At 41.5% G+C, this 25987-nt stretch overlaps 1 protein-coding gene and 1 long non-coding RNA gene across 4 annotated transcripts in view; one reads left to right on the forward strand and one right to left on the reverse strand.

Moving 5' to 3' along the window:
- Window positions 1-22592, forward strand: part of LOC119647582 (transmembrane protein 184B) — a 38700-nt gene extending 16108 nt beyond the window's left edge. Inside the window, exons 10-11 of one of the 3 annotated variants that reach the window (XR_005248903.1) lie at window positions 21822-22078; window positions 22155-22592. Coding sequence is in view for 2 of the 3 variants with exons in the window: in XM_038048590.1 (XP_037904518.1) it covers window positions 21822-22021 (200 nt within the window). In the remaining variant the exon portion in view is untranslated. Of the gene's footprint in view, window positions 1-1186; window positions 2396-21821 lie in introns of those variants that run through there. The other 2 variants (XM_038048590.1, XM_038048591.1) reach the window with 2 other exon arrangements.
- Window positions 684-8951, reverse strand: LOC119647583. Its single transcript, XR_005248904.1, has 3 exons — window positions 8263-8951; window positions 978-1146; window positions 684-792 (listed from the first exon to the last, which is right to left on the reverse strand). It is a non-coding gene; the product is annotated as an uncharacterized LOC119647583 (long non-coding RNA).
- Window positions 22593-25987: the final 3395 nt, after the last annotated feature.

Below are 25987 nucleotides of genomic sequence, written 5' to 3' on the forward strand. Positions count from 1 at the left end.
GTAATTATGCGGTGTTTCCAACGATTAATTATCTGAAATAATAAAAAATTTGTTGTTTCTTTTCGTTGGTGTGGATATTTATTCTTGCAAATACCGATATCTCGGGAACCACTTGTTCCCTTCATCAGTGCTAACAAGTTTGCTCAGCAAACTGTAGTCGCAAAAATAAATATCCACACCAACGAAAAAGAAACAACAAGTTTTTTATTATTTCAGGTTCTATCAGTTATGAAGAATTCAAGAAAACCGATGGTAAAGAACAAGAGGTACGATGTGTGACGTGATTAACCAATTTCATAATTTTTTTCAGAGTAGATGTTTTTGTTTGAGGCAGTAAAAACAAAGAAAAATTTTCGGGGAAAGTTATATTGGATCTACAATTTATGAAATCAGACGAGAATATTTGCCTCTTTTTCATTTAGAGCATTGTAATGTATGCTGTTTTTTAACTACCTAGACGTTGGTTAGGGCACCAGAATGTGGGGAATTAACGGTATATTTATACGACTATGCTCCTTTTCTTTCAGTACCCCCAAGAATTCTACTGCATTAAAATGAGTAATGGTTCCTCGCATTTTTTAAGTTCGTGCATTCAAATTCAATTTTTTTAAGAACAACACGAGCTTTTTTAAAAAAATAGTTTATTTGGTTTTTTATATACTTTCATCCTCTATGTCAACTATTTTATCTTTTCTAAAATCGGTTCCGGGATGGCCTTGATGACGCGTGTCACGCTGCTTTTGATGTCTGCACATAGTCAGTTGTATTTATTAATGTGATGGTTATCAACATCTGTGAGGTTTTTGAATAATTGGATATTAATTCAATCCGTGATTTAGTAAAAAAATTTCGCTTTTTTCTCCTAAATTGCTTCCATTCTGCAAGATGATCTTTGCAGAAAGCATTTAAGAGCCAAGCATTGTTATAATCGCTAACATTAAATGTTTCAAATATATAATTTTGCACGTAAGACTTACACTAGGTTTAAATTTTACTCATATCTCGCTAAGAAAACCCGTTTGCTTCATTCAGTAGCAATAACATCGCTGAAGCTCAAATATGTGTTCTCTAATCACGGCAATCCACATTTTAGTGTTTATTCCATATTAGGGGTGGTGGTTTTTTTCAATGCAATGCAGCATTTACCTGAATATATAAACGTCAACTTATTTCAATATTATTTCAGAAGTAACATCAAACCAACGATATGAAAAACTCTAACGATCAGCGACGCTATGCTTGTGACTTTTGCCCACTGTTTTTATTTAAGAGGAAACAAGAGATTTAGATAATTCGAGATTTGACGATAAAACGTAAATGTTAATGCCACCTAATATTCCTTCGCTTAAATCACCCCCAGAGCAGGTCATGTTCGCTTTCTCAGAGTTAAAACAATTACTGTATATTTCGAAGTAGCATACACGATTCTATATTGCGAAAGTATAGTTAAGTTTTAGGACCAGGACAACGCTGCAATTTTGCTTATAGGCTTTAATAGAAACACCACAGGTGAACATATACTGTAATGAAGTTGATTATTTATATATAACCGGTAATGTTCAATTCCTCGTACAGACGGGTTTCATTTTCATGAGATAGTTCTATCGACGATTACGAACCCAATAATTATGCTACGAAAAAGTCTCTTTAAAACGAAAAAATACAATGGTGCCTAAATCTATGTGTTTGCTAATTTCCTGTGGTGGCTGGTGGTTAGAATGATATGAAGTAAAATAGTATGAAGGATTCCTTCCTCCAAAACTGTACCTAAGCAACTTAAACCTTTCTACATATTTCGTAGCATTTTATGGTAAAAGTTCAAAATCGAGCTTTAATTTACAAACGGAAAATTATAGATTAAGTGACGTTGGTCGGACTTGTACATTGCACATGCAAATAGAATCTGTGCTTAAGCATCCCATCATGAATGTTTTGACATAATTTGCAAAATTTCTTATTTTTTCGCAACACAGGCAATTATGAAAATATCAATAATCCTAGGTTTCGTAGAGATGAATTCCTAAATCGTTTAACCAAGAAATGTTTAATTTAAAAAGATAATTTTGACTCCTTGAGTGGTTTTATTTGAACCCAACCCCATGTAAGCAATAAAGACTAAAGCAAATATTCGTTTCAGCATGAAAAGCATGTCGAAGCTGTATGTATTATAATTAGTATCTCTTAATGTGAATGGCGCAGCTCTTTATGGTAAAAAAGAAAGTAAATGCAGAGAACCGTCTTTGACTAATATCGAGCATTGCCTTCGTTGTATAGTTCATCCATTAGTTTTAGTTCTTTTGTATTATGTATGTTTATATTAATGTGATATACTTTTTTTTTTGTTTTTCTGCTCTATTAATGCAAAATCCTGAAATATATTTAGCATTAAATCATTTTCACTTGTCTTTTATTCTTTGGAATTTATGTAGCTTTTTTGCAAGGCAAATATTTTACGTCGCATGATGAGTAATATGGGATTGAAAAATCCACAGATAATACATTCATTTTATGTAAATAGTGTCTTTTTCACCCCAAAGGTATTGTTCTTTCTTACTGTTGTCTGTGTTAACCCCACATTCTTTAATTGGGTTCACTCTCTTTTTGCATCACTTCTTGATATAAAATATAACTTTAAGCCGAAATTAATTTATAAAGGTTTTTATTTTAAACATAGATAGGGTTCTGATATAGCGCCTCACGAAAATTTGACATTCCTGGCAGCCCCTCTATTGTTTAAAACATTGATCGTTTCGCAAACTTTGGTATATTCTTGGCTAAATCATTTTATAAAATAAGGCAAGCAAAAACTCCCATCACGCACTTTTTCCAGTTGTAAGGCATTCGCATACCAGTGTGGAATTTATTGGTAGGACCTAAGAGCCTTAGTAGCCGCTTGGTTGTCGATTAGAATGACGATGTTCTGCCCCTATCGTTCCTTTCAAGGTTAAAGGAGGCATATTTGCCTATGGCATATATTTCTGCCTGAAATATGCTGGTATGCTTACCCATTGGTTAAAAGTGCGCTTTCCTTAGGCCAATGATCCCGGCAACTGTTTCCTCTGCCTTAAGGGATCCGTCAGTGTACCAGGCAATCAATTGCTAGTTTAAGCCATATGTCAATACCACGCTCTCCCAGTTTGCCCTGCTGCTCCGATGTGTTTCAAATTCCTTATCGAAGTGAAATCTTGTTATGTTATACCTTAGTATCAGCAATTCCAGATGCCGCCTAGAAAGAATATCAATATGGCTTCGATTTAGCCAGGTCGCCAATTCACTGGTACTTCCGGGCATTATGAAGATCGCCCTCCTTGCTCGCATCTGCGGCATTTCCCGTTTCCCTGACCAGCGCAATAGCGAATTATTTCTTGTTGTACCTTACGCTGAACTCGGAATTTCGCCCGGTATCGGAGTTTCAGCGCGTCACGCCCGCCATGACTCGCAGGTGTCAATGGAGACTTCCGCCCCTTCCGTTCATTGATCCGGTTCCACAATTTCGCAGTCAGGTAGATCTTATGACGCCCCTTCGGGACGTAGCCGACGACCTGTGTAGCACCCGAGAAAAAAGAGCATTCTGATGGCTCCTCAGTGCTCATCGATATTCTCAGGCGGTTTGTTCAGTATATCTGCTTCGATAAGCAAAATAGTTCTCCCACTGTCGAGCGACAGCTGGGTCATACAAGCAGAAGATTTTCAACTTAGGAGGTTGCAGCTCCCCCCGGACGCGACATGCAAGCGAACGTGACCGACCATCAGATGGTGATCCTTTTTGAGGTCGATGTCAGCACCTCTCCTGTTATGCACACCCAGGAGACAACTCCTCCCTCATTTGTGGATTAGAGCATCTCGTATATTTGTGTATGATGTGTTATCGAATGCTCCTTTGGTGTCCAATAAAGCACATAGTGCTATTTCTTCTGTTTCTATGGTATCGGGTGCTGCATCCGCCCACTGATACAGGACCGTTTCCGTTGACCATCCTGCCCGGTAAGCGTGCTGATATGATTGTAGGGGATTGCCCATTAGAACATTAGTTCTAATATTGCTGTCTATGATCTTCTTTACCGTTTTAAGTACGAACTATGTCAGATTGGTTTGAAAGATTTAGAGTGGAAAGAATCCTTTTTAACTGCTTTCGGAATTCCCACTGCAATCTTACTCTAACTTCCGAACATCACTCTTTCGCTGCTAGTTTTCAATTCACCTTTTCCCCCTTTTGTCCATTGTTGGGGTATCAGGGAGTATGCTTTTGCCTTCTGCTGCGTGGTACCACTTACAGAATGGACGCATGGGGAAATTTGACTTCTCTAATCTCTGAGAATTTCTGCGATGCTGTTAAAAAAGTCAAGTGCTTTGATAACGACACGTCAAAGACAAATTATCCCGATGTCTAGAAAGAAACCCTCTGGCTCGACACAAGAAGCTGCAGCGGTCTTGACGATTATATCGTGATTGGAGGAACCAACACGATAATGCCGGTGGGAAAGCAGTTGGCAGTTGGTACCACTGGAATGAAGCTTTTTGCACATGCAATAAGGGTGGCGACGTATCAACGACTTTGCTAGCACTCATGATCTTGTATAATCAGTACATGTTCTATTAAGCGCCCATATTCTCATCAGATCATGCCATATGAAACTATTGTACTTCACCGTCGTTTGTTGGTCGCTGCCTTGCATTGCATATCAAATTATCGCTGAAAGAATGCCAGGCGGCAGGACGGTGGCGATTTCTTGAGGAAGAAGATGAAAAAATGTGACGTGTCTGACACGTGATTGTCGAAGAAACATATAATTAATCAAGTCAAGAACACGATCCACCGGATAATCTACGCAACTCTTGGAATCACAAAGAACGATAAACGTTTGATTAACCGTGATATTTAGTTCTATATCGGGAATGTGAGAAGATGCTGCTGTATCATACGTTTTTCGATCGTGAGTTTCAGGAGAATTAAAAAATCTATAAGCTTAACAATAAATTGAATACTCGTGACGACGAGAAAGATCGAGAGAGATATCGAGATATCGATATCGATCGATATCGATTTCACAAAAGCCGACATCAGGATATGCAAGATTTCTGTTGTGTTAATAAGGACAATAACTTTTTAAAAACTGAAAAGCAACCGACCAATCACGGGAATACTTCAAACATATACCGACGGAAAAAAAATATTTACCCACCAACCCTGAAAACAGCATTTGGAGCAATTCCACTTATAAGCTTCGGCAATCAAGCCAATGTGGCCGGGGAAACCAACAGGATCTAATGAGATTGCGATTGGTCTCTAGAAAGTGAAGGATTGGGATCCAGTTCTCCGTTTCAGTAAGCTCTTCAAAAGATTTACTGGAGAGGGAGTCCGGCATAATGTTCCAACTATCCTTGGATTCGATTGATATCCCATACCATAAAGACTTTTCAACGGATTCTTGGCAACTGTTTAACTACTGTTAACCAAGCCGGATTTATCAAGGACTGTGGCACTTCTGAAAAGATGTTGTCCAGGTCAATGGGATCTAAGAACCCCTTGACCCCATTTACAATCATCGTTAAAAAGTTTTGTGTGCCTACATTGGGGAAACTCACGTCACTAAGTTAGAACCATGCAAGTTTACACGTCTTGCGATACGCATAATTGTCATATGCTAAACCCTTAAGCCGTGTTATACTAAGCTCCCATTAGCAATAAGCAATAATAAATAATTCATTATCCATAACGGAAATGCATCCTTTATTTCAAGTAACAAGGCTGACATTCATTTTTGATGTGTTTTATGAGCTCGAGTAATATTTTAACTATCATCCTAGATACAGGAACATCTTAGTTTTCTTTTTTTTGGTAATTTGTATATTCGTCGTGGATAAAATACGAATCAACAGTTTGCGGTGGGCGAGTCACCACCTAATCCGTATGGATGAGGATGATCCAGCCCGGAAAGTCTATAAGGGCAATATCTACGGTAGAAAAAGAAGACGAGACAGATCCTGCCTGAAATGCAGCGGTGGCATAGGTCAGGATGCTAGGCAGCTTTTAGGGATATCGAATTGGCGGAGCTCGGCGCAAAACCGAGGTCTGGACTTTTTATTAAGGCAGGTCTAGACGGGATACCGGTTGTTGCGCCGTTAATGACGAACAATTACTTAGGACAGCGTATATATTTGTTTATACCAATGAAGTTTGCGGGTGGTATCCAATTAAGATGAATATGTATGTAAGTTAGTACTAAAGGTATTCAATTTACGTACATATGTATAAGTATGATATATGCACGTATGTCTTTGTGCATAGTGTAAAAAGAAAGTATTGAGATGAATCTAATCAATTGCCTACATATATGTATGCATCAGTGTACTGTATATGTTGGGCGTTTCAGATATGAAAGGTTTTTGTCTTTAACTATATAAAAAAAATATACCCCCTTTTGAATGTATGAGGATCACCCCCCCCCCCCCCCTCCTTTTTGCATCTTTCTTATCTAAAAGTTTTTATTTTCTTATTCAATATTTACAGCAAGGCGGAAATCTATGAGTGATTTATTCGTCTCCATCTCCCCGAGAACTACTTTCCAGAACTTATTATAAATCAAAACCATATTGAAATCTTTTTATTGGCCGTCTGTCTGTTTATCATACGCACCTTGCTGGGAAATTTACTGGAAAGGTTGGAAAACGCCACGCATGCAGTGAGTGATTTCGTTCACTATGAGTTTAAGGAGGCAGGAGCCAGTGCATATAAATGGGTTCACCAATGCACCAAATATAGCCACCTCTGGCTTCCGACTTATTTAGTTTATGAATTGCTACGTTGAAGTTCTTAATGTGTATTACCTCCTCCTACACAGTTAAACAACTCCGGATGAATCTGCAACAGATTGCGTTAATAATAGACACGTATGCTTCAGTCGTCCACATATTTATACATATATTTACTGGATGGCCCGCCACTGCCTCATATAACCCTTCCCTTATTTTTCAACCATTTTAAGATCTCCTTCGAGTTATGACGATTCTAAAATCCAAATCTCCGAGCGTGACTTACTAGTTGTTTATTAAAGTGACGTCAGTAGAAAATTAATGCGATAATGTAGAAAGAAGAACCCATGTGGCTTATGTGGAGTCTCGATTTGCGCTGACTGAAGTCATATTCTAAAAGTAAAAAATTCCAACTTGCTTATTGTCAATGAATATTTATTTATATTCGTATATGTATTTCGACAGCCACTTGGCTGCCTTTTTCATCCTGATTCCGATGGCTGTCCAAATACATACACAGAGATAAATAAAAATTGAATGTTTTACTTTTACTTACTGGAGATATTTTTTCTTAGATGAGAGGCAGGAAAACGTTGTTTCGATATTGTAGAGAAGATTAACAATATAATAATAATCGTTGGCGCAACAATCCATATTGGATCGGGGCCTTGCAGTGTGTTCGAGCACTTCATTCAAGACCGTAACGGTACACTGTACGAGGCAATGTGATCAGCATTGCGTTCGACCGAGATTATTACCCTGATTTGACTCAGGTACTCATTCACAGCTGAGTTGACTGGTATCCGACATCCAGTCACGATTACAAATCCCACTGCCACCAGTGAGATTTGAACCGCGACCTTCCGCTACGACAGCCCAGCGCTCTAACCACCCAGCCATCCGGACACAGATTAACAATATATCAATGACAATTACAAAGTTTGGTGGAAATCCGATTATTAACAAAGTTATAGTGGGTCAAAGTTGTCTTTTTCTGTGAATTTGTTGCACCGCATAGAGTACCAAAATGACGACGGTTGAGTTGGTTGAGTGTCGGCCTCTCGATCGCGTTACTTCTGGTTTGAATCTAGCCGTCATAAATGTATAAAATCAAGTGCAAATGTTATGATAATGAAAATGAAGGACAGTCTTATTGAAAATTAAATAAAGGGATAAAAGTAATAATAAGGCGTAAGAGAGAGGAGAGGATTGGAGTGAACGGCCTGACATTTTAAATTCGTATACACTATGGCCCACTAACTGCACACAAAGACATTTTCTTACTTATGAAATACACATGCCTGGAGCGGCGAGCTTAAGTTTTTCGTTAAAAAAGAAGTCATAACTATTTTAATTCTACATACTTATATCTATATTTTGAGTAAAAAATTCTCACTTCTTCAGTACCTTTTAAAATTTAAAATGTCATAGTCTTAAAGTCGGTTTCTGACAGTATCTTGACTACGAGATTCCGAGCAACGAGCATCACAATTGTACAGCGCTACTTACCAAATTTCCGATACACCTTGCTCGGGCATATGATGAGGAGACACGATTCGTAACAACAACGGTGAAAATTTGTAGATGTTTGCAACCCTCACCGCCTCGTCATCGGCGACAACTATTTTTATCTGGTAGTCGTTTACTTTGGCTTGCTTTTTGTTAGTGCGTTTGTTCGTAAGAGAGCAACGCACTTCCCCCTAGTGGGAACATTTACCATTTTCAAACTAAAATAAACTAGTTTATGCTCTGAATAAGCTGTCCCATGAATCGAGCAACTTTACTTGCCGAAGGTACGGCTTGCGGTGGTGTTGCTTTATTTGGTCTTGTCTGGATAGGGCCTTTCAATTTGGGTGTTCCTGATGAACAAGAAAATAAATTGAGAAAGCGAAATTTGGACGCTTCAGTTAGACAAAGTTTTGTATAGATTGCAGAGTTGAGCATTATTTAACAAACAAGAAGTTTATATTTAATTGGTACTTTTGACATTGTTTGAAAAATGAAATTTTATTGGACAGGGTTCTAAGATGATTGTCCAATAGCCTACTATGAGCAAAAATACTTTCGATTTATATATGCGTCTTTAGGGTCTCGTGCAAAAAAATTGCTCATTTTCACGGATTTATGTCAAGAAATGGTAAGTATCAGTGGCCGCTCCGGCGTGCCCAATTGGCGCTGCGGGCACCGTTTTGATGCCACAAACTCGTAAGACCGTGACTGCTGTTATGGGAGCAGGGAGGCAGAGTCTAGCCGGCTCGGATCTTCAGAGCCAGCCTGTAGTATTCACGAAGGAAAGCAGCTCTCCCACCCTGCAGCTAGAAATCTCTCTGAGGTCCCCAAAGAATGGTTTACCCAGTGTACGTAGCCTGACTCTGGCTAGAGCTGGGCAATTGCAGAGAAAGTACATGAGGGTTTCTCTTTCTTCTCCGCAGCTTCGGCAATGTGAATTGTAGGGTATGCCGAGCCTGGCGGCATGGTCCCCTATGGGCCAGTGCCCCGTGCAGACCGCCGTAATCTTGAATGCATTTGCACGCGTCTGGCACAGGAGTTCTCGTGATCGGGCTATATTATAAGTGGCCCAAATTCTCCTTGACTTGGTACAGCTCGTAAGCCGTCGCCGTCTTAGGTAGTGCGAGCGCGATTCAGCGCGTCTCTGCGCTGCCCCAACAGCCTGGAAGACGTCGTTGCTGAGTACAAGGCCTTGATGGCCGCTTGGCTGTTGGTCAGAATGACTATGTTACGTTTGGGGCTCGAATCTCGTTCCAGCCTTCGACGAACTTCCAATATCGCCAGTACTTCCGCTTGGTATACACTCGCGAAACCTGGGAGACCATACGACTTGGATACCCTGTGTGTATTCGAGAAAACTCCCGCGGCGAATTCATAGGCCATCTTTGATCCGTCGATAAAGAATACTGAGTCATATAACCTTGCAACACGCCACCGGTCTTTCACTTTGCCCTGGTTGGAAAGTCCGCAGCAAAGTTTCTCGTGAAGCTCAGTTTGCGTGTGGCATAGTCCGTGGGGAATGCCCAGATTTCCCGAGGTACTTCATCTAAGAAGTTGCTGGGGCCGTAGGACTTCGCTGCCCAGCATCCGGACTCACGTAGTCCGACAGCATCGTATTTATGGGGAGGAGATGCAGGAGTGCATTGAGAGCATCCGCCGGCCAAGACTGCAGAGCCCGGTTAGCACCTGCACACGCGGTTCTTTGAATCCTATTAAGATTCATCATATTGTATTTTTTTCTCAAAGCCTCCCACCATACAATAGGATGGCACGCATTACAGTGGTCTACATCCAGAGAAGCATCCTCGGCCAGAGACGCTATATCCTTGCAAAGGTTCTCTTCTAGGCAAAGAAGGCTATACAGGCCTCCTTAACCCTCAGTTCTATGTCCAATCTTTGGATCCAGGATTACACCCAGATACTTTACATTAGAGGAAAGAACCAATCTTTGTTCATTCAGCGGTGGTAGATGGAATTCAGGTATCCTTGGTGGTGAATAGCATCTGTTCCCTGTTGGTTGGGTTTATGCTGAGTCCGCATCTTGCGGCCCACAGGCACACCTTTCGCAACGCTCCATCCGTGATGTCGCTCGCGTTCGTGTCAAGAAAACTGTGAAATTTTTTTGAATCATTCTAACATCTGATAGTACATAGATTGAACTTCAGCAATTTTTTATTCTAAAACATTATACAGTTATGTTACACATTAAAGAAAATGTATTATTTTTATGTTTTACGGTAACCAAAATTGTGGCGAAGTTGATCATCTGAACAGTAAAGACTAGTATTTGATCCATTTGATTTAAAAGGATTTTTTATCGAAACAAAATCAATCGATTAAACATTACATTTTTATGTATTGAAAATGCCATTTTGCCACGCTGTAGTAGTAGTTCATTATGGACAATTGTCTTCCAATTCTGTCTGTGCATATCCCTAAATTCCCCGGGTGATAGTTTAATCGGCAGTGGCCAGTGAATATTCCCCTTATACTCCGGAGGTTCTTCTTAGTGAGGTTTAAACGGTGTTCTGGCCGCTTGCGTTCGTATCCTCGCTGGAGCTGGACTGCTTTATTTCTGGTAAGTTCGCTCAGTATAGTTCCCTCAGCCGTTTCTCTCCATTTGTCTATGTCATAGCCAAGAACACATTTCTGATTCCACAGAAGGGTTTTTATAGGTATTCGTCGGCTGCCTCATTGCATTCTTACGCAACATGGCCTCAGAGTATTTTATTGTGCGAGACGAGTGTGTTCAGTCTTTAAAGGCTTTCCCATAACAATTTGGAGTTTTTCTGGTTGGACCTAAGTGCCACCGCTAGGCTGTCGGTCAGAATAGCAACGTTCTGCTCACTATAGTCCCCTTGGAGGTTGAAGGAGGCAAATCTGTCTATGACGTATATTTCCGTCTGGAGTGTAGTGTGCCTACCCAGTTGTTCACAGTACATCTCCCTTAAAACCAGTAACCCCGGTGCCCGCTCCATCTGCTGTGAGGGATTCGTCAGTGCACCAGGTAATCAGTTGCTACTTTAAGCCGAATGTCACATCCATGCTATCCCAGTTTGACCTGTTGCTCCAACGGGTTTGAAACTTCTTATTGAAGTTAAACCTCGTTGTCATTTTATCCCTTGGAATCAGTATTTTGGAGTACCGCCTAGAGGGAATATACATTTTTCTTTGATTGATGTAGCTCACGGATATTCCCGGCCATTCTGAAGATCACCCTCCTTGCCTGCATCTGTGTGCGCAGATGGAGAGGAGTTAAGATTAAAACAATGTCGTTCTATTCCAGTATTTATTAGCCTCCTAGGAGTTTATCTACTAAAATACACCACATAAGCGGTGATGTATCTCACCCTTTGTACAACCTTGAAAAGTTTTCATGATATTCTGAATTTTTACCTGTCGGAATTTCTATTTGCCTATTCTCTAACAGTCTACCCATCCAAAAAGCCAGGATGTTTCCCACTCCCTTGCGAATCAGGGCATCATCTATCTCTATGTGCGCTTTGTTATCAAACGCTCCTTTGATATCCAAAAACATACAGAGTACTACTCTTTTGTTTCTATGGCGTCTCGTAATACATCCGTCAACTGATACAGGACAGTTTCGGTTGAGTGTGGTTCCACAAATGCAATTCATATGAAAAATATGCTGTTTCTTCTTCTTTGTTAGTAATTTGTATAAAATTTCCCCCTTACGACAAAAATCAAAAATTGCCGGTTTCAGCTTGTAACTTTGAGAGATGATTCTTGGGACCGCATTAGTAAATAAATACCAAATGCAAAAATGCTAACTGGGAAAAGTCCCCTTAAGTAATATTGAAATCCTATATTGGTTTGAGATATGAAGAGGATACATTAAAGTGATATTGCCACAAAATCGTATTCTTTACTAAACTTCTGTTTCACAATTAACCAAAGAAAATGAAAAAGTCCAAATATAATGTCCCGGTCTACCCCATTTAAGAACGAATCTCCTTAGAACTATTAACCTCGGTAAATACTGGTCCAACTCAAATAGCTAGAGATTAAAGTTCATTTTCCGGGAACTTCCCTCACTATTGGCGTTCTTGAACCGAATATTAAGAAGGTTCGGGAACAAACGGGCTACCGGCTCTACTACGGGCTTGGGACCATCACATTACAAGTGTCGGCTCCTAAAAGACCTCCCAACTATCTTGGCTAACAACCTATGTGATGGCGACACCACAACACGGACAAATTGACCATAAAAAACCAACAGGGAGATAAAGTGATTCTATGGTGCTCTGCTTATTTCCCTTATGACGTAAACGAAGTACCCAGTGGAGAGCTTCACCAGAGCTCACTAATACGCCAAAAGTAAAGGCATGGGAATAATAGCAGAATGTGATGTTAACGCCCACCATATATACTGGGGAAGTTCCGACATCAACGCAAGAGGGTCGAAACTATTGGAGAAGATGAACCCACTTTCTTCAACGTGGTTTGGCAAGAGGTCATCGACATCACGGTGGCATCCCCTGGCATTGCGGCTCTTGGCGGAGAGTGGAAAATATCAAACGATATCACGCTCTGGGATCACAGGCGCATTGATTTCGTAACCCACTCCATTTCGGAATCCACGTAAGACAATTGCATCAAATCCATTGCTGGAATTGAGAAAACAACTAGTATGCGAGAAGAGTGAACCACCATGGTGGAACTCGGATTTGGCAAAACAGAGGAGAAAGTCAATGGTGCTCGGCAACCGAGCTTTAAAATCTGATTGAGCCGCTGGCTGGATTTGGTATAAAGTGGCTCAAAAAGAGCATAAGGTCGGCCAAACGATCATCCTGGATACGCTTTTGCGAAGAGATCAACTCTCTTGAGGCAACCTTAAAGCTAAAGTGGATCCTTGTCTAAAAATGTAGCCAGCAGTATGGAGCAGAAGGCACACAGAAAGCGATGAAGAAGCAGCAAACTATTCACTTGAAGTGGACTTCCCAGGCGGTATTCAAAATTTCATCTCGGGGCCGACAAATACATACAGCCCTCAACCGAAAGATTGGATTCTGGCATGCAAAGTAGTTTCACTGGAACGAGCGAAATGGGCATTTAACTCGTTCCATAGATACAAGTCTGCTGATCTGGATGACATTATTCCTGCTCTAGTAATAGAGGGAATGGATGCCTACCACACGCTTATATTCCCGCCAGCTGCCGTGATGCGAAGGCAATATTCTATGGGTATTATATTACGGGCAATATCCAGGATGCCAGACAGCTGCTAGTTATATCGAATTGATGGACCTTGGCGGAAAACCGGGATGTCTGGAGTACAGGCCTTGACCGGACATCGGTTGTTCCACCGTTGATGATGACCATGATGAGAATGCGGTAAATTCAAATGGAATGGAAAATTTGGACTTACTATAATTTTGTTAATAGAAGTGGGATTTTAATCAAACTTTCCAGTAGTATGTCTTATAATTTACATTCATGTCGAATTTCGTGGTTATAGGAAATTTTTTGATAAATCTCTAAAATATAGCAGTACATCATTGTTGCACATTGCAGCTATTAGAAATGGGATTTATTTTACTAAGACGAAGGGTACCACTTTTTGAACGATCACTTTTTGTTCTAATCTCCACTAATATACACTGAGATGTTAAGTTTCGGCTTCGTTATGAACCAAGCCGGGCGCTGCTATTTATGGCACTCGTCTAATCGATCCGAAGAATTTTCACATTAGATATGGCATTCGATTGCACAGACCAACAAATCATCGAAAGAAAGGAAAAGGTAAAAAAAATAGAAAAACTATCATCAGACAAATCGATTGCTAGCCAAATGATCCCGGGGCCCCGGGATTTATATATACAGTGGCCGCTCGAAAATAAGAACTCGCAGAAATAAGAAAAGCTTCGAAATAGTAGAGAGTAAACAATTTATTTACCTGTGCCGCTTTGAAATTAGAACAAGTTGGAATACCGGAAGCTCGCGCTTCGGATATAATAAAGGTTTTGTGTTCATCTTATGTAAGAAATTTCAACGCACATTTTTCTATCCGTATATAGCTACAAATCCAACATAATCCTTCATATTTTTCCAAACTACGAGACATACGTACATATTACAGCCATAGATATTACGCTCACCCTAAACAAACAAATTGCCTATTTCTGAATACTGTACACATATACAGTCTGTTATATAAGAGCGTGGTCACTGTTACACGTAGATAAAAAATCAGAGCGTCCTGTTTCTTTTTCTATGACATAGAGGGCACCTCAGTCCTTCATGCTTTTTGTAAAAAGTCAGCTCTCTGTCAAATTTAGTCTTCAATTGAGTGGTTTTTCGAAATGAGTGCTGTTTACGCCTCTTGCTTTGAGGCAATTTTTCTGTTTGCATGAAAAAGGACCCAAATTAACGCAAACTGCTGCTGCGAAATATATGGGAAAGTCGAAGAAGTTCGTTAGCAAGTGGATAAATCGCTATAACAAGGTCGGTAACGTTGATGATTTTCCTGATCGCGGAAGTGCAAGCAAAGTCTCAAAAAAAGACGAAAAAAAGATTCTCGTATTGTTCTCGAAAGATCCAACTTTGACTTTACGTGGAGCTGCTGTGAAATTGAAAGCAAAAGGTGTTGACATATCTTACGGAACGATTCGCAAGCACTTGCTTGCCAATAAACTGAAATATCTGAGTACTTTGGAAAAACCAGTGTTGAGTGCAAAACACGTTGAAAAACGAGTGGAATGGGCGAAGGAAAACTTGGACCGCGATTGGAGCAACGTAATTTTTTCTGATGAATCCTCCTTCTGGGCATTTCCGAGCATCAAACACGCCTGGACAACCTCCACCAGTAGGATGCTTCAACGGACTGTTAAACACTCCGTCAAGGTCCATATTTGAGGGTGCTTCTCAAACAAAGGTTTCGGTACTTTGTTCTTATTTACCGAGAATTTAAATGCCGAAAAAATGAATAAAATATATCAAAAGGCTTTGTTACCATCTGCTAAGCAATGGTATATCAAGAAAAATGAAAGCTGGATCCTTCAAGAGGACAACGATCCGAAACATCGGAGTCGAGCGTGTAGCGAGTGGAAGACGCAAAACGGAGTTGTCACTTTAGATTGGCCATCTCAGTCACCGGATACAAATCCCATGGAAAATGTGTGGGCTCTGATGAAAATGCAGCTTCGCAGATGCAAGCCATGTAATTTATATCAACTTTCTTGACAAATTCGGAAAATTTGGAGGTCTTTTCCGGTAGAATATGCAGAAAAACTAGTGGAAAGTATGCCCCGACGGACGGTGCCAGACCATAATTGACAATGCAGGAGATTGGACTTGCTACTGAGGTATTTGCATTGAGTATTGACGACCAAATTATCAATAAATTTGCGAATTTTCGAAAAATCAATTGTTGTTATTATTTAACAGTGACCACGCTCTTATGTAACATACTGTATGCACGTATATAAATTGATCGTACCCATATTTCCGATTTACTTTTTATATCTATTTGAATTAGGCACTACCCGCAAAGTTCATTAGCACGCATATATTATATACCTACATACATACATGTCTGGTTGACAAATAACTAAAAAACTAAAACAAAATAATTATCTGGGACCCAATTCATAAGATCTCATTTCGTTGTGGTATTGACGAATTGATATGTGATGATGACGCCATACAGGTTGTAGAGTGCACGAAATTCACAAAAAATGGTAGTTTCACCCCCTATACCTTTGTTAGTAGTGGTTGGATTTTCTTCAAACTTCAACTGTGCATTATGTTCTTCTTTACACGCATGCCAAATTTTGTACTTCTGGGATGACCATAGGGGGGGGGTTCCGGGTAAATTTCTAAAATGTGGAAATATACTAGTATTGAATTTATATGTGGAGATATCAGAACCGGATATATTTTGAGGCGTAGATTTCGTAGAGATGCACCACTGTGATTTTTTTTTTAGATTTTTCGGTTGGATGGGTTCTGAAAACGAGACCTGTTACATTTTTCGGGCGTCATATTTTGAGCCCTCACTCTCCTATGTTTCACCTAATATCAAATATTGAACCAGTTTCGAAAAGTACTAATTGAACCCTTTCATTTGATACCCCACATGGCTACATTTTGTGAAAAAAAAAATGTGCACCCTCCATTCACATGTATGAGAAGCCCCCCTTAAACTTTACACACGATGGCGCCACTTATTGCATGTAAAGGGAACACCAGATTACATACTCTTACCAATTTTCGTGACAATCGGTCTAGCCGTTTCAGAATAAATCGGGTGTGACAGACAGACGGATACCGACTCGATTCTAATAAGGTTTTGTTTCACACAAAACCTTAAAAAGTGGTTTTAATTTCCGAGCTTAGTTCGTTCGTTCATTTTCCGTTTACAATGTATACCTTTATGTTTTATTTTTCCCATTTGTCATATTCGCGTTTTCCTTTTGGTAGGGTAGGTGAATGCGTCTACCCACTGAGTGTTGAATTGCCCTAACCGTACACCGTTGGACTACCAACTACCATCGTCGGACGACTAACCTGGAGCCGCTTGACACATTACCTAGGGTTAGCCTTCCATTCTCCCGCCTTAGGGAGCCTTCAAGTCAGGCAACTCTTTTCACCAAACGAAATGGGGACGGGGAAGGGAATTGTTAGTTCGAAGGACTCTCTGCCTCCTGATCCCTCTGGCGGCCGAACTAAGTCTTCTTTCGAACAAGAAGAGCTCAGACATAATTCGCTACAAGGCTCCATCTGACAGTGTTGACGAGAAAGAGCTCCCATGTATCTGCATAAAGTTACTAATGAATCCCATCCCACCTTCCGCAAGTAAAAAAGGTGTTATCGGCGGATCCACGGCTACTTTGGTTTACTGGAAAAATTCATCTTCTTATCGGGCGTCGAGATAAGCCAATTAACCGTTGGTTATGATTCTATAACCAACTCGCCTATCCACACCGGATGCAGGCTCGGATTCTGTTTTTAGTCAAGACCACTACTTCGGTTTTTTCACATTGATTGCCAAGTCTACTTTGCGCTTTTTCAACAATGCCGCAACATCATCCTCATGATTGATTGGAGGAGTACCCTCCGTCTTACCAGACTATCATAAGATTAATTTCAGACGTCAGCGCCTAGGATGGGTCCCTGTGCTATCGCCGACAAAATCTCCATCGTTCTCTCACATTTCATCGTCTCATAGAACAGGGAACGGTTTCTCAAATAATATCTCAAAACTGCAAGTGGCAAACCAGCATGTGGAATTTATTTTCTAGTGTGCCTAGCATATCTGCAGCTGACGGGATCGAAAGCATTCTTGACATCAAGCGTTACGAGGGGCACTACTCGTCGAGATCAACTTTGGGTGTCTCGCCTCAATGAATAGCATCCACAACCTCTATGACAGTATCCACTGTGTATCTCTCTGCTATAATACGGCAACACGTATCGTTTCAGTCAGTCTAATGAGGCTTTCCGAGCATTTTCCGGTTGTGGACAGTATGCCTTCCACGTCTTTGTCGTCAACCTGAATGGGCTCAGTAGAGAGTAATGAATGCAGAATTCTGCATTAAGTGCCTAGCATTTCCGCACGGTCTCAATTCTTCGGGTCTATAACAACCTGCAAGGCTCCATCTCATCTAAACGGCGGGTTTTATCTTTTGTTTTTTTTTACGCTGTGGGAGTTTCCTTTAAGCTGGTTTCTACTTTGCTATTGTGGTACATGCCCCTCCTCTTGGTCATGTAAACCTTCTTATCGACTTCGACGTTCAGACCAATCTCGGCAAAAGAGTTTTCGATCGCGGATGTCCTTATTTCTGATGTGGTCATGGCGTACTACGCTACTGGCCTAGTGCTACGTCTTCGCCTCCATTACTGCGAAGTGTCATTGATTGTCTTTTATAGTCAGCGAACACTCAGAAACATAGAGTGCGGCAGGACGGATGACACTGTAGTAAATTTTGGATTTGAGACGTTTGTTGAATCATCAATCACAAAGAACGCCTGTTGTCGAACGCCACTTCATCCAAGTTGTACATACTGATATGTGAAGCGGTTTCATAGCGCAGTTCACCATTGACCCGAGATATTTAAATCACTCAATTCTGAGCAGATCAGTTTCTAACCTATTGATTCAAATGATTGGAAGCGATTCTCCAAAAATTTTAAAAATGCTCAATCGTTTGGATTTATTTTAGATGTTCGTTGAGAATGTGGCTCTACAAATGATAAGTCGGTACATTCTATCCTCTGGATGTTAATATATCCGCATATACTATATATCTTTTGGATGTCCGGATGGCTCAAGTGGTTAGAGCGCTGGGCTGTCGTAGTGGAAGATCGCGGTTCAAATCTTACTGGAGGCAGAGGGATTTGTAATCGTGACTGGGTGTCGGATGCCAGTTGACTCAGCTGTGAATGAGTACCTGAGTCAAATCAGGGTAATAATCTCGGTCGAGTGCAATACTGAACACATTGCCTCCTGCAGTGTACCATTACGGTTTTGAATGAAGTGCTCTAACACACTTCAAGGCCCTGATCCAATATGGATTGTTGCGCCAACGATTATTATTATTGTCTTTTGGATATCAGTAGTGAACACAAATTTCGGCAGACGCAAAGGAAGGAGAATAGTAAACAATTCACTTTAAACGGTCGAAGATAATATCATTTAGCGAAATTCCAATTGACATTTTTTGAGAAGCATTAAATACTACACGGGTCTTATCAGTACTGCTATCAGGTTTCAGTACACAATGATAAGGGATGAAGTAGTGTGCTGATTATAAGTTCATTCACTCTCTTTCATAAATTCGACGTACTGTACATTTGCCGTAATATTTTTGGCCAATCATCTTTCAAATGGTAAAAACTTATTGAGTGCAATCTGTCGTGAATCACCAAGAATGGATAAGGTATCGACAAACTAATTATGAATCGACCTCCACTACTTCTTGTATGTTAATGGTTGAGTATAAGCAAATTTATCAGGTTTCCAAAAACGTTCGATCAGCTCTTGAGTTTATTCCTCATCGTCGCTGAAAACTCCACACGTTACATGGTTTGTTACCACTTGGTTGACCTGGTTGTTTTGAAGAATGGGTAAGTTGGCGGCTAACTTAATGAAGATAAATTTCAGTTTCAAGCAAAGTCATCTGGTATGCTTTACGACAACACTTAGCGCCAGAAGAACTTGTGCGCTGGGTTCAATTGCTCTACCATGATCCGAAAAGTAAAGTTCGAAGTATGACGGGTGTATCAAAACCGCTTTGTGTCTCACCACTACTCTTTGTTCTTGTTATGGATACCGTCACACTGGATATCCAACAGATGATGTTTTCCTAGCATCTGATAGCAAAAATGATCTCGAGCAAATTGTCCAAAAACAAAACTGAATTTTTAACGACCGATCCCCATGAAACAGGCACTGTCAGCGGCAGTGATCTGCCCAGAACTGAGCAATTTCAATACCTCGGGTCAACGCTATCAGCCAATGGAGAGCTGCGTTATGAAATTGCTTCACGCATTAACGCAATCTGGCTGAAGTGGAGTTCCACAACTGGTGTTCTTTGTGATCGACGTATCAACGAACATCTGAAATCTAAAATTTACCGCAATGTCGTCCGTCCTGCCGCTCTCTATGGTTCTGAGTGTTGGCTAACTATAAAAGACAATGAACGGCGTCTTGCGGTAATGGAGACGAAGATGTTACGTTGGACTTGTGGCGTGACACGTTTTGATCACATCCGAAATGAGGATATCCGCGATCATTACGGGATTGCTCCGATCGTGGGAAAGTTGCGAGAGAGGCGCCTTCGATGGTATGGTCATGTAATTCGTGCTAACGAGAATTCATTTGCCACTGTTCACTTCTTTTTAACACTCAAACTTTTTAGTTCCGCTTCTAATTTACACTTAATTTACACTTACACTTACGTTTACGTTACTTGACACTACTTAAACTTTCCATACCTTTCGGGTTCGCTTTTAGAAATCGACCCCCTCTTATATTTCCTTATGCTTATTCTAGACCTACCTTAACCTACTTTCTTATTCTCATCTGCCGACCCACGATTACCTCAAAACATGATTAAGTGGTCAGTGCTGTTATGCAAACACTCAGCATTTTACAACACAATACTGACCGACAAGTATGTTCCGCATATTGTAATACAAAGCTCGCACTTTCTATCACAATATCGATTACACACTTCTATAATAGATCGCGCCCAATGAGTCACCTCAGCTCTAAACATCGAAGTCGATGGTAAACGACCAAAAGGCAGGCCGAACGGTGGCTTGATACGCTGGATGGGGATTTAAAAGCCTCGAGATTGCACCCAGATCAGGCATTCGATAGAGCCAAATGGCGAAACCGATCACGACGAGCCGACCTCGCTTGTGAACGAAAAAAAGGCTGAAGAAGAAGAAGCCAAGTCTTTCTGTGTGAGATAAATGTTTGTGGCTGCCTCAAACAACACAGAGGTATATGTCTTTGTTTGAGTCAGACAAAAGTTCCCATCTGAATTGTACTTGGTCACATATACAAGAAGTTCACATAAGCAATTACCATTGATGAAATACACACATGTATACTATGTATGTATGTTTCTGAATTGGAAATATAAAGCTCATAGACGTGATCAGTACCTATCCAAGAATTCAACGGCTCTTATGTGATTAGATATTTTAATTCGAGCGAATTATTATGAAGAATGAGAAATATCGTTTGCTCCACACAATTAAAAAAGCCATTACTCTCACCAAGCATCGAAAATCATTATCCCTAATTTCTTCAAACTCACCTCAGGTTGAAATTTAATATCAATATATTTAGTAAACAACGAGATTAGGCGGTTGCGACTGAAAATGCAGTATTATTATTACACGATTATGATTGGAATCATGGAATTGTAATCACATAATCATTGACTATGATTTTACTACCCAAATCTGATTCATGTGCACCCGAAGCCAGCCAAACGAACAGGCGATCATAAGAACAATATATTCGCAAGCGATACTCGACGGCGGCACTCGATAATTGCCGCCGCGACTTGTATTACGGAGAGCGGTGATTTTTATGTAATGTGATATCACATTACTAAACATTACCTACCACAAAAGTAATATCACCATCTATTGGGTAATGCGGTGATATTAAGTAATGCGACGATACTCGACAACGCGAGGTTGTTATAATGTTTGGATCACGCTCGGTGATGGTAATGTCATATTACACTTTTAGATGATATTACTTTTATGATTTTACATGCACTACGTACCTATCTCTATCTGCTAGTAAATTGAGGTATGATATTTCTCTGTCCAGCACACTTATAAGGAATCACGTACCAATTAGCAACAAGATATTTTATTATAACTCCATGTGTTTTACCGTGATGAAAATATTCTCCCTTCTAGCTGTAGCTATATGTACATACATTTGGGTGCACCTAGTACACATAAGGCAAATTGAAAAATATTCTATGAATGAGATTTTTTTATACATATAATGGTTCAAATTGTGTTGCATAATTCCAACATAACATTCTCATTTTTAATTTTTGTAGGGAAGAATTCACGAGGAATACGAGTTTCGTCTTACGACCCAGATGACCCAGCATCACAATCTGTAGCAACAGGGAAAATAGTTGCTCCGAAAACCCTAGGGAATCAGAGGAAATTCACACCTGGTCAACGAGTTGCAACAATAAGTCAAAATTACAATGAAAAAACGATGCTACTTAGTAGTGACGATGAGTACCAGTAAAATGTGTCACCTTAATTCCGGCCGAGCAGCTAGCAAGGGGTCATTAAAGAGAAGATAGTAAGCAGCACAACTTTCAACTAAATCAAAATTACGAAAATAAAATTGATATAAGGATGACTATGCTATCTTTCAGTGTATATGTGTCAAACAGTATGAACCGCAGAGTATAAAAACAAATCCTTCCGTCGCGAGAAAGCTTTGTAATACTTAAAACATTTAATAATGGGAAGGGTCGAGGGTTATACTAATCGTAGTTAATAAATTTTAAAAATAATGTACTTAAGTCGCAAGATTACGACTTCACTATTTATTTTTCTAAATTAATCTTCAGAAGAAATCACATACATATATTATTGTTAACCCTGATAATTTATTGTTTTAATTATTTATTAAATTTAGTTTAGATTAATTCACCTGTCATAGTTCCATTCAAGATTTGTACAAGATCACGAGACTATAGCTCTCATACATGTATTAATTGTTTCTTGCTTTTGCGGAAGAACATTTTTAAATTGTTAGAGGAAGATACTGGACAGTAATGAATTCAATATTAAATGACTGTATTATTAAATTCGCTTAACAACTTTTTCTTTAACAATCTTACCCTTGAATAAGTCTTTATTATTGAACTTGGCGCTTTATTTATATGGTTGCCATTTATCTTTTCGCCACGCCCGCACTCCTCTACTGTTCTGCGCCATGTGCTTTTGAGCGACCCACTCGTCGGCCATCCTGAGAGAGTGGATTCCACTGCATGATATAGCTCGCAATGAAAGTGTCGCCCCTCCTTAATGTGCCAGTTATTCATTGCTACTTCCGCCTTCTGATCACATCGCCTTCGGATGCGAGGCCAGTACGCTTACCAAATTTTATTTTTGTAACGGTATCAGACACGCGTACTCCAATGATACGACGCAGGCAGGTATTAACGAAAGCTTGGAGGCTTCGAGTGACAATGGAGGTCACTTTCCATTTGATCCCATATACATAGAGACACAGAAAGGACACTAGCACAGAACAGGCTCAACTTGATCTTGGTGTTAAGATAACTGCATTTCTAGTTCTTAGCGATAGCAGCGAAAGCTAGTCTAGCATTGTTAATGCGTCGGGCAACATTAAGTTTGGGGCCACCGTCGGCAGAAATGACGCATCCAAGATACACAAATTGATCAACGCCTTCAATGCTCTGCCCATTAATGCAGATAGGGAGAGTGTGATAACCCGTTGAGAGCGAAGAGAGAGCAAACAGATGTCATCATCGGACAAGGCAGCGTGAAGAACGTCATCGATAACAAGAAGAAATAATAATGCGGCCCTGGTCAACTCCGCTTTGGACATAAACTTCCTCTGAGATTTCGCCTTGACGCAACACGTGACATTTTGCGCCATCATATTTTTTTTTTTTTTTTTTTGTGCGTACACGGAGGTGGAAAATCTTAGAAAGACACGTCCGCCACAGCTCCGCCGCCCGAACGGCGGAACAACTGCGGGCGCGTGTGGGATTCACACCCACTAAAAACCACCCCCGGTCTCTCCAGCCCCAGCCCCGCGGGACCACCATTGAGGTATTACTTCGCGGGGTAGGTTTGCTCTTAGGCACTCATCCTTCTCCTATTTGCAGCTTTCCTCCTTCTTTGTTCTTTCAGCAACTTCTCCTGCATTTGGATGATTGCGGAGCTAACCGCAAGCCACTTCTCCTCGGACTCCAGCATCTCAGTAACCAAGCTCTCCGGGGTCCCGCTCCTGCCCAGCACCTGGTTTAAGCTCCTTCTCTCCATCGCAAATCGTGGGCAGTGAAACATCACATGCTCTGGATCCTCCGGTATGCCATCGCATCTGGGACAGTTCGGAGAATCATCCAACCCAAAGCGGTGCAGATACTGCCTGTAGCAACCACCGTGTCCCGTGAGGAACTGGGTAATGTGGTAGTTGGTATCCCCATGTTTTCGCTCAAGCCACACCCTAATGTTGGGAATGAGCCTGTGCGTCCACCGACCTTTCGCAGACTCGTCCCATCTGCGTTGCCAGAGATCAAGCGACTCTGACCTTGCCGCATTTCTACGCTGTGCATGCCCCTCCATATGTCTTGCATTGTACAGGACACTCATTTCTTTGGCCAGAATGGCAACCGGGATCATGCCTGCCACCACCAATACTGCCTCATCTGATGTGGTTCTAAAAGCACTGCAAACCCTCAAAGCCATCCGCCGGTAAACCGAGTTCACCTGCTTCCGTCTCTGAGAGTTTGCAAGCGCCTCCGCCCACACAGGCGACGAGTAGAGCAGGATGGAGCGCACCACTCCGGCTAGCACCAACCTCCGGCAATGTTTCGGCCCACCAATATTTGGTAACATTTTTGCAAGTGCCGTGGTGGCACTGGCTGCCTTTTGGCATGCATACTCTAGGTGCTCCCTAAAACTCAATTTGGTGTCAATTATTACCCCCAGGTATTTGATAGCCGGCTTTGATACGACCGTATGTCCACCGACCTCCACTTTTACAGTATTATTTTTCCTGCGTTTCGTTATCAAGACCGCTTCCGTTTTCGCGTCCGCCAAGGTCAGCCCGGCCTTTTCTAGCCAGGACTTTACCGCTCTCACTGTTTCCGTTGCGTAAACCTCCACATCTTCTGGGTGTTTTGCTGCAACAACCACAGCTAGGTCATCAGCAAAGCCGACAATCGTAGTCCCCTCTGGGACGGGAAGAGCAAGCACGCCATTATACATGATATTCCACAACAGGGGACCAAGTACCGATCCCTGTGGTACCCCGGCTGTGACAATGTACTCTTTGGGGCCCTCATCCGTCCCGTACCAGAGAGTCCTCTCTGAGAGGTAGTTTTCCACCAAATTCGCTAAGTATCCGGGGACACCTATGTCAGCCAACGTCCCTTTAATTCTATTCCAGTTGACCGAGTTGAATGCGTTTTTGACATCCAATGCCACCACGGCACAGCAGCCGCCAGAAATCAGTGCACCTTTTGCCAGGTTTACCACCATGCCAATTGCGTCCACCGTAGAGTGGGCGCGTCGGAAACCAAACTGGCGTTCCGACAAACCATTGTTGGCTTCGACGATGGGCAGGAGTCGGTTGTAGATGACTCTCTCCATCATCTTCCCCATTGTATCCAACAGGCAGATAGGACGATACGACGCTGGGTTTCCAGGTTGCTTGCCAGGCTTCGGAAGCAACACCAACTTTTGCTTTTTCCACTGGGCAGGGAATATTCCTTCTTTTAGGCACGCCTCGAAGGTGTTGGCGAAAAGGTCGGGCCTAGTCTTCACTGCCAGTTTCAAAGCTCGGTTGGGGATGCCATCCAAACCTGGGGCCTTGTTGTCACCGAACCTACCACATATTTCCCGCAGCTCCTCCACCGTTACAGGCGGTATTATGCCGTCATTTGGCTGGACAAAAACTTGCCTTCCCCTATTTTCGTGGTGAGGGAACAGAGTGGTAACAATCTGTTTCAGGAGGCGCGGACAGGTCACCTGGGGTGATTTCCGCAGCCTTTTCATCACCACTCTGTAAGCCTCGCCCCAAGGGTTTATGTCGGCATGGTCGCACAGCTGTTTGAAGCAGTTCTTTTTGCTCCTCCGAATGGCTTCCTTTAGGCGGCCACGCAATTGCTTGTGTGCCTCCTCTCGACCGTCGCCACCGGGTTTTCCCCTGAGCCTCTGGCAAAGCCTCCTTGCCCGAAAACATGCGGCTCGCAAACTTGCGATTTCATTGTTCCACCAGTAGTTGGGTTGCCTACTGGGGAGCAATCGCCTTCTGGGCATAGTAGCATCGCATGCTTCCGTCACCCATCGAGTGATCTGGGTGGCTTTCTCTCCAGCCGTACCATTCAGGGATATGTCGGATTTGAGCACCGCGGAAAACGTGTCCCCCTCGAACGCTTTCACTGTCCAGCCAAGCATACCACCCGGCATTTTGCGAAAACTCTTTTTCGAGCTCGATCCGCCCTTG

Source organism: Hermetia illucens, chromosome 2, assembly GCF_905115235.1.
Source record: "Hermetia illucens chromosome 2, iHerIll2.2.curated.20191125, whole genome shotgun sequence".
In the NCBI taxonomy this organism is placed as follows: domain Eukaryota; kingdom Metazoa; phylum Arthropoda; class Insecta; order Diptera; family Stratiomyidae; genus Hermetia; species Hermetia illucens.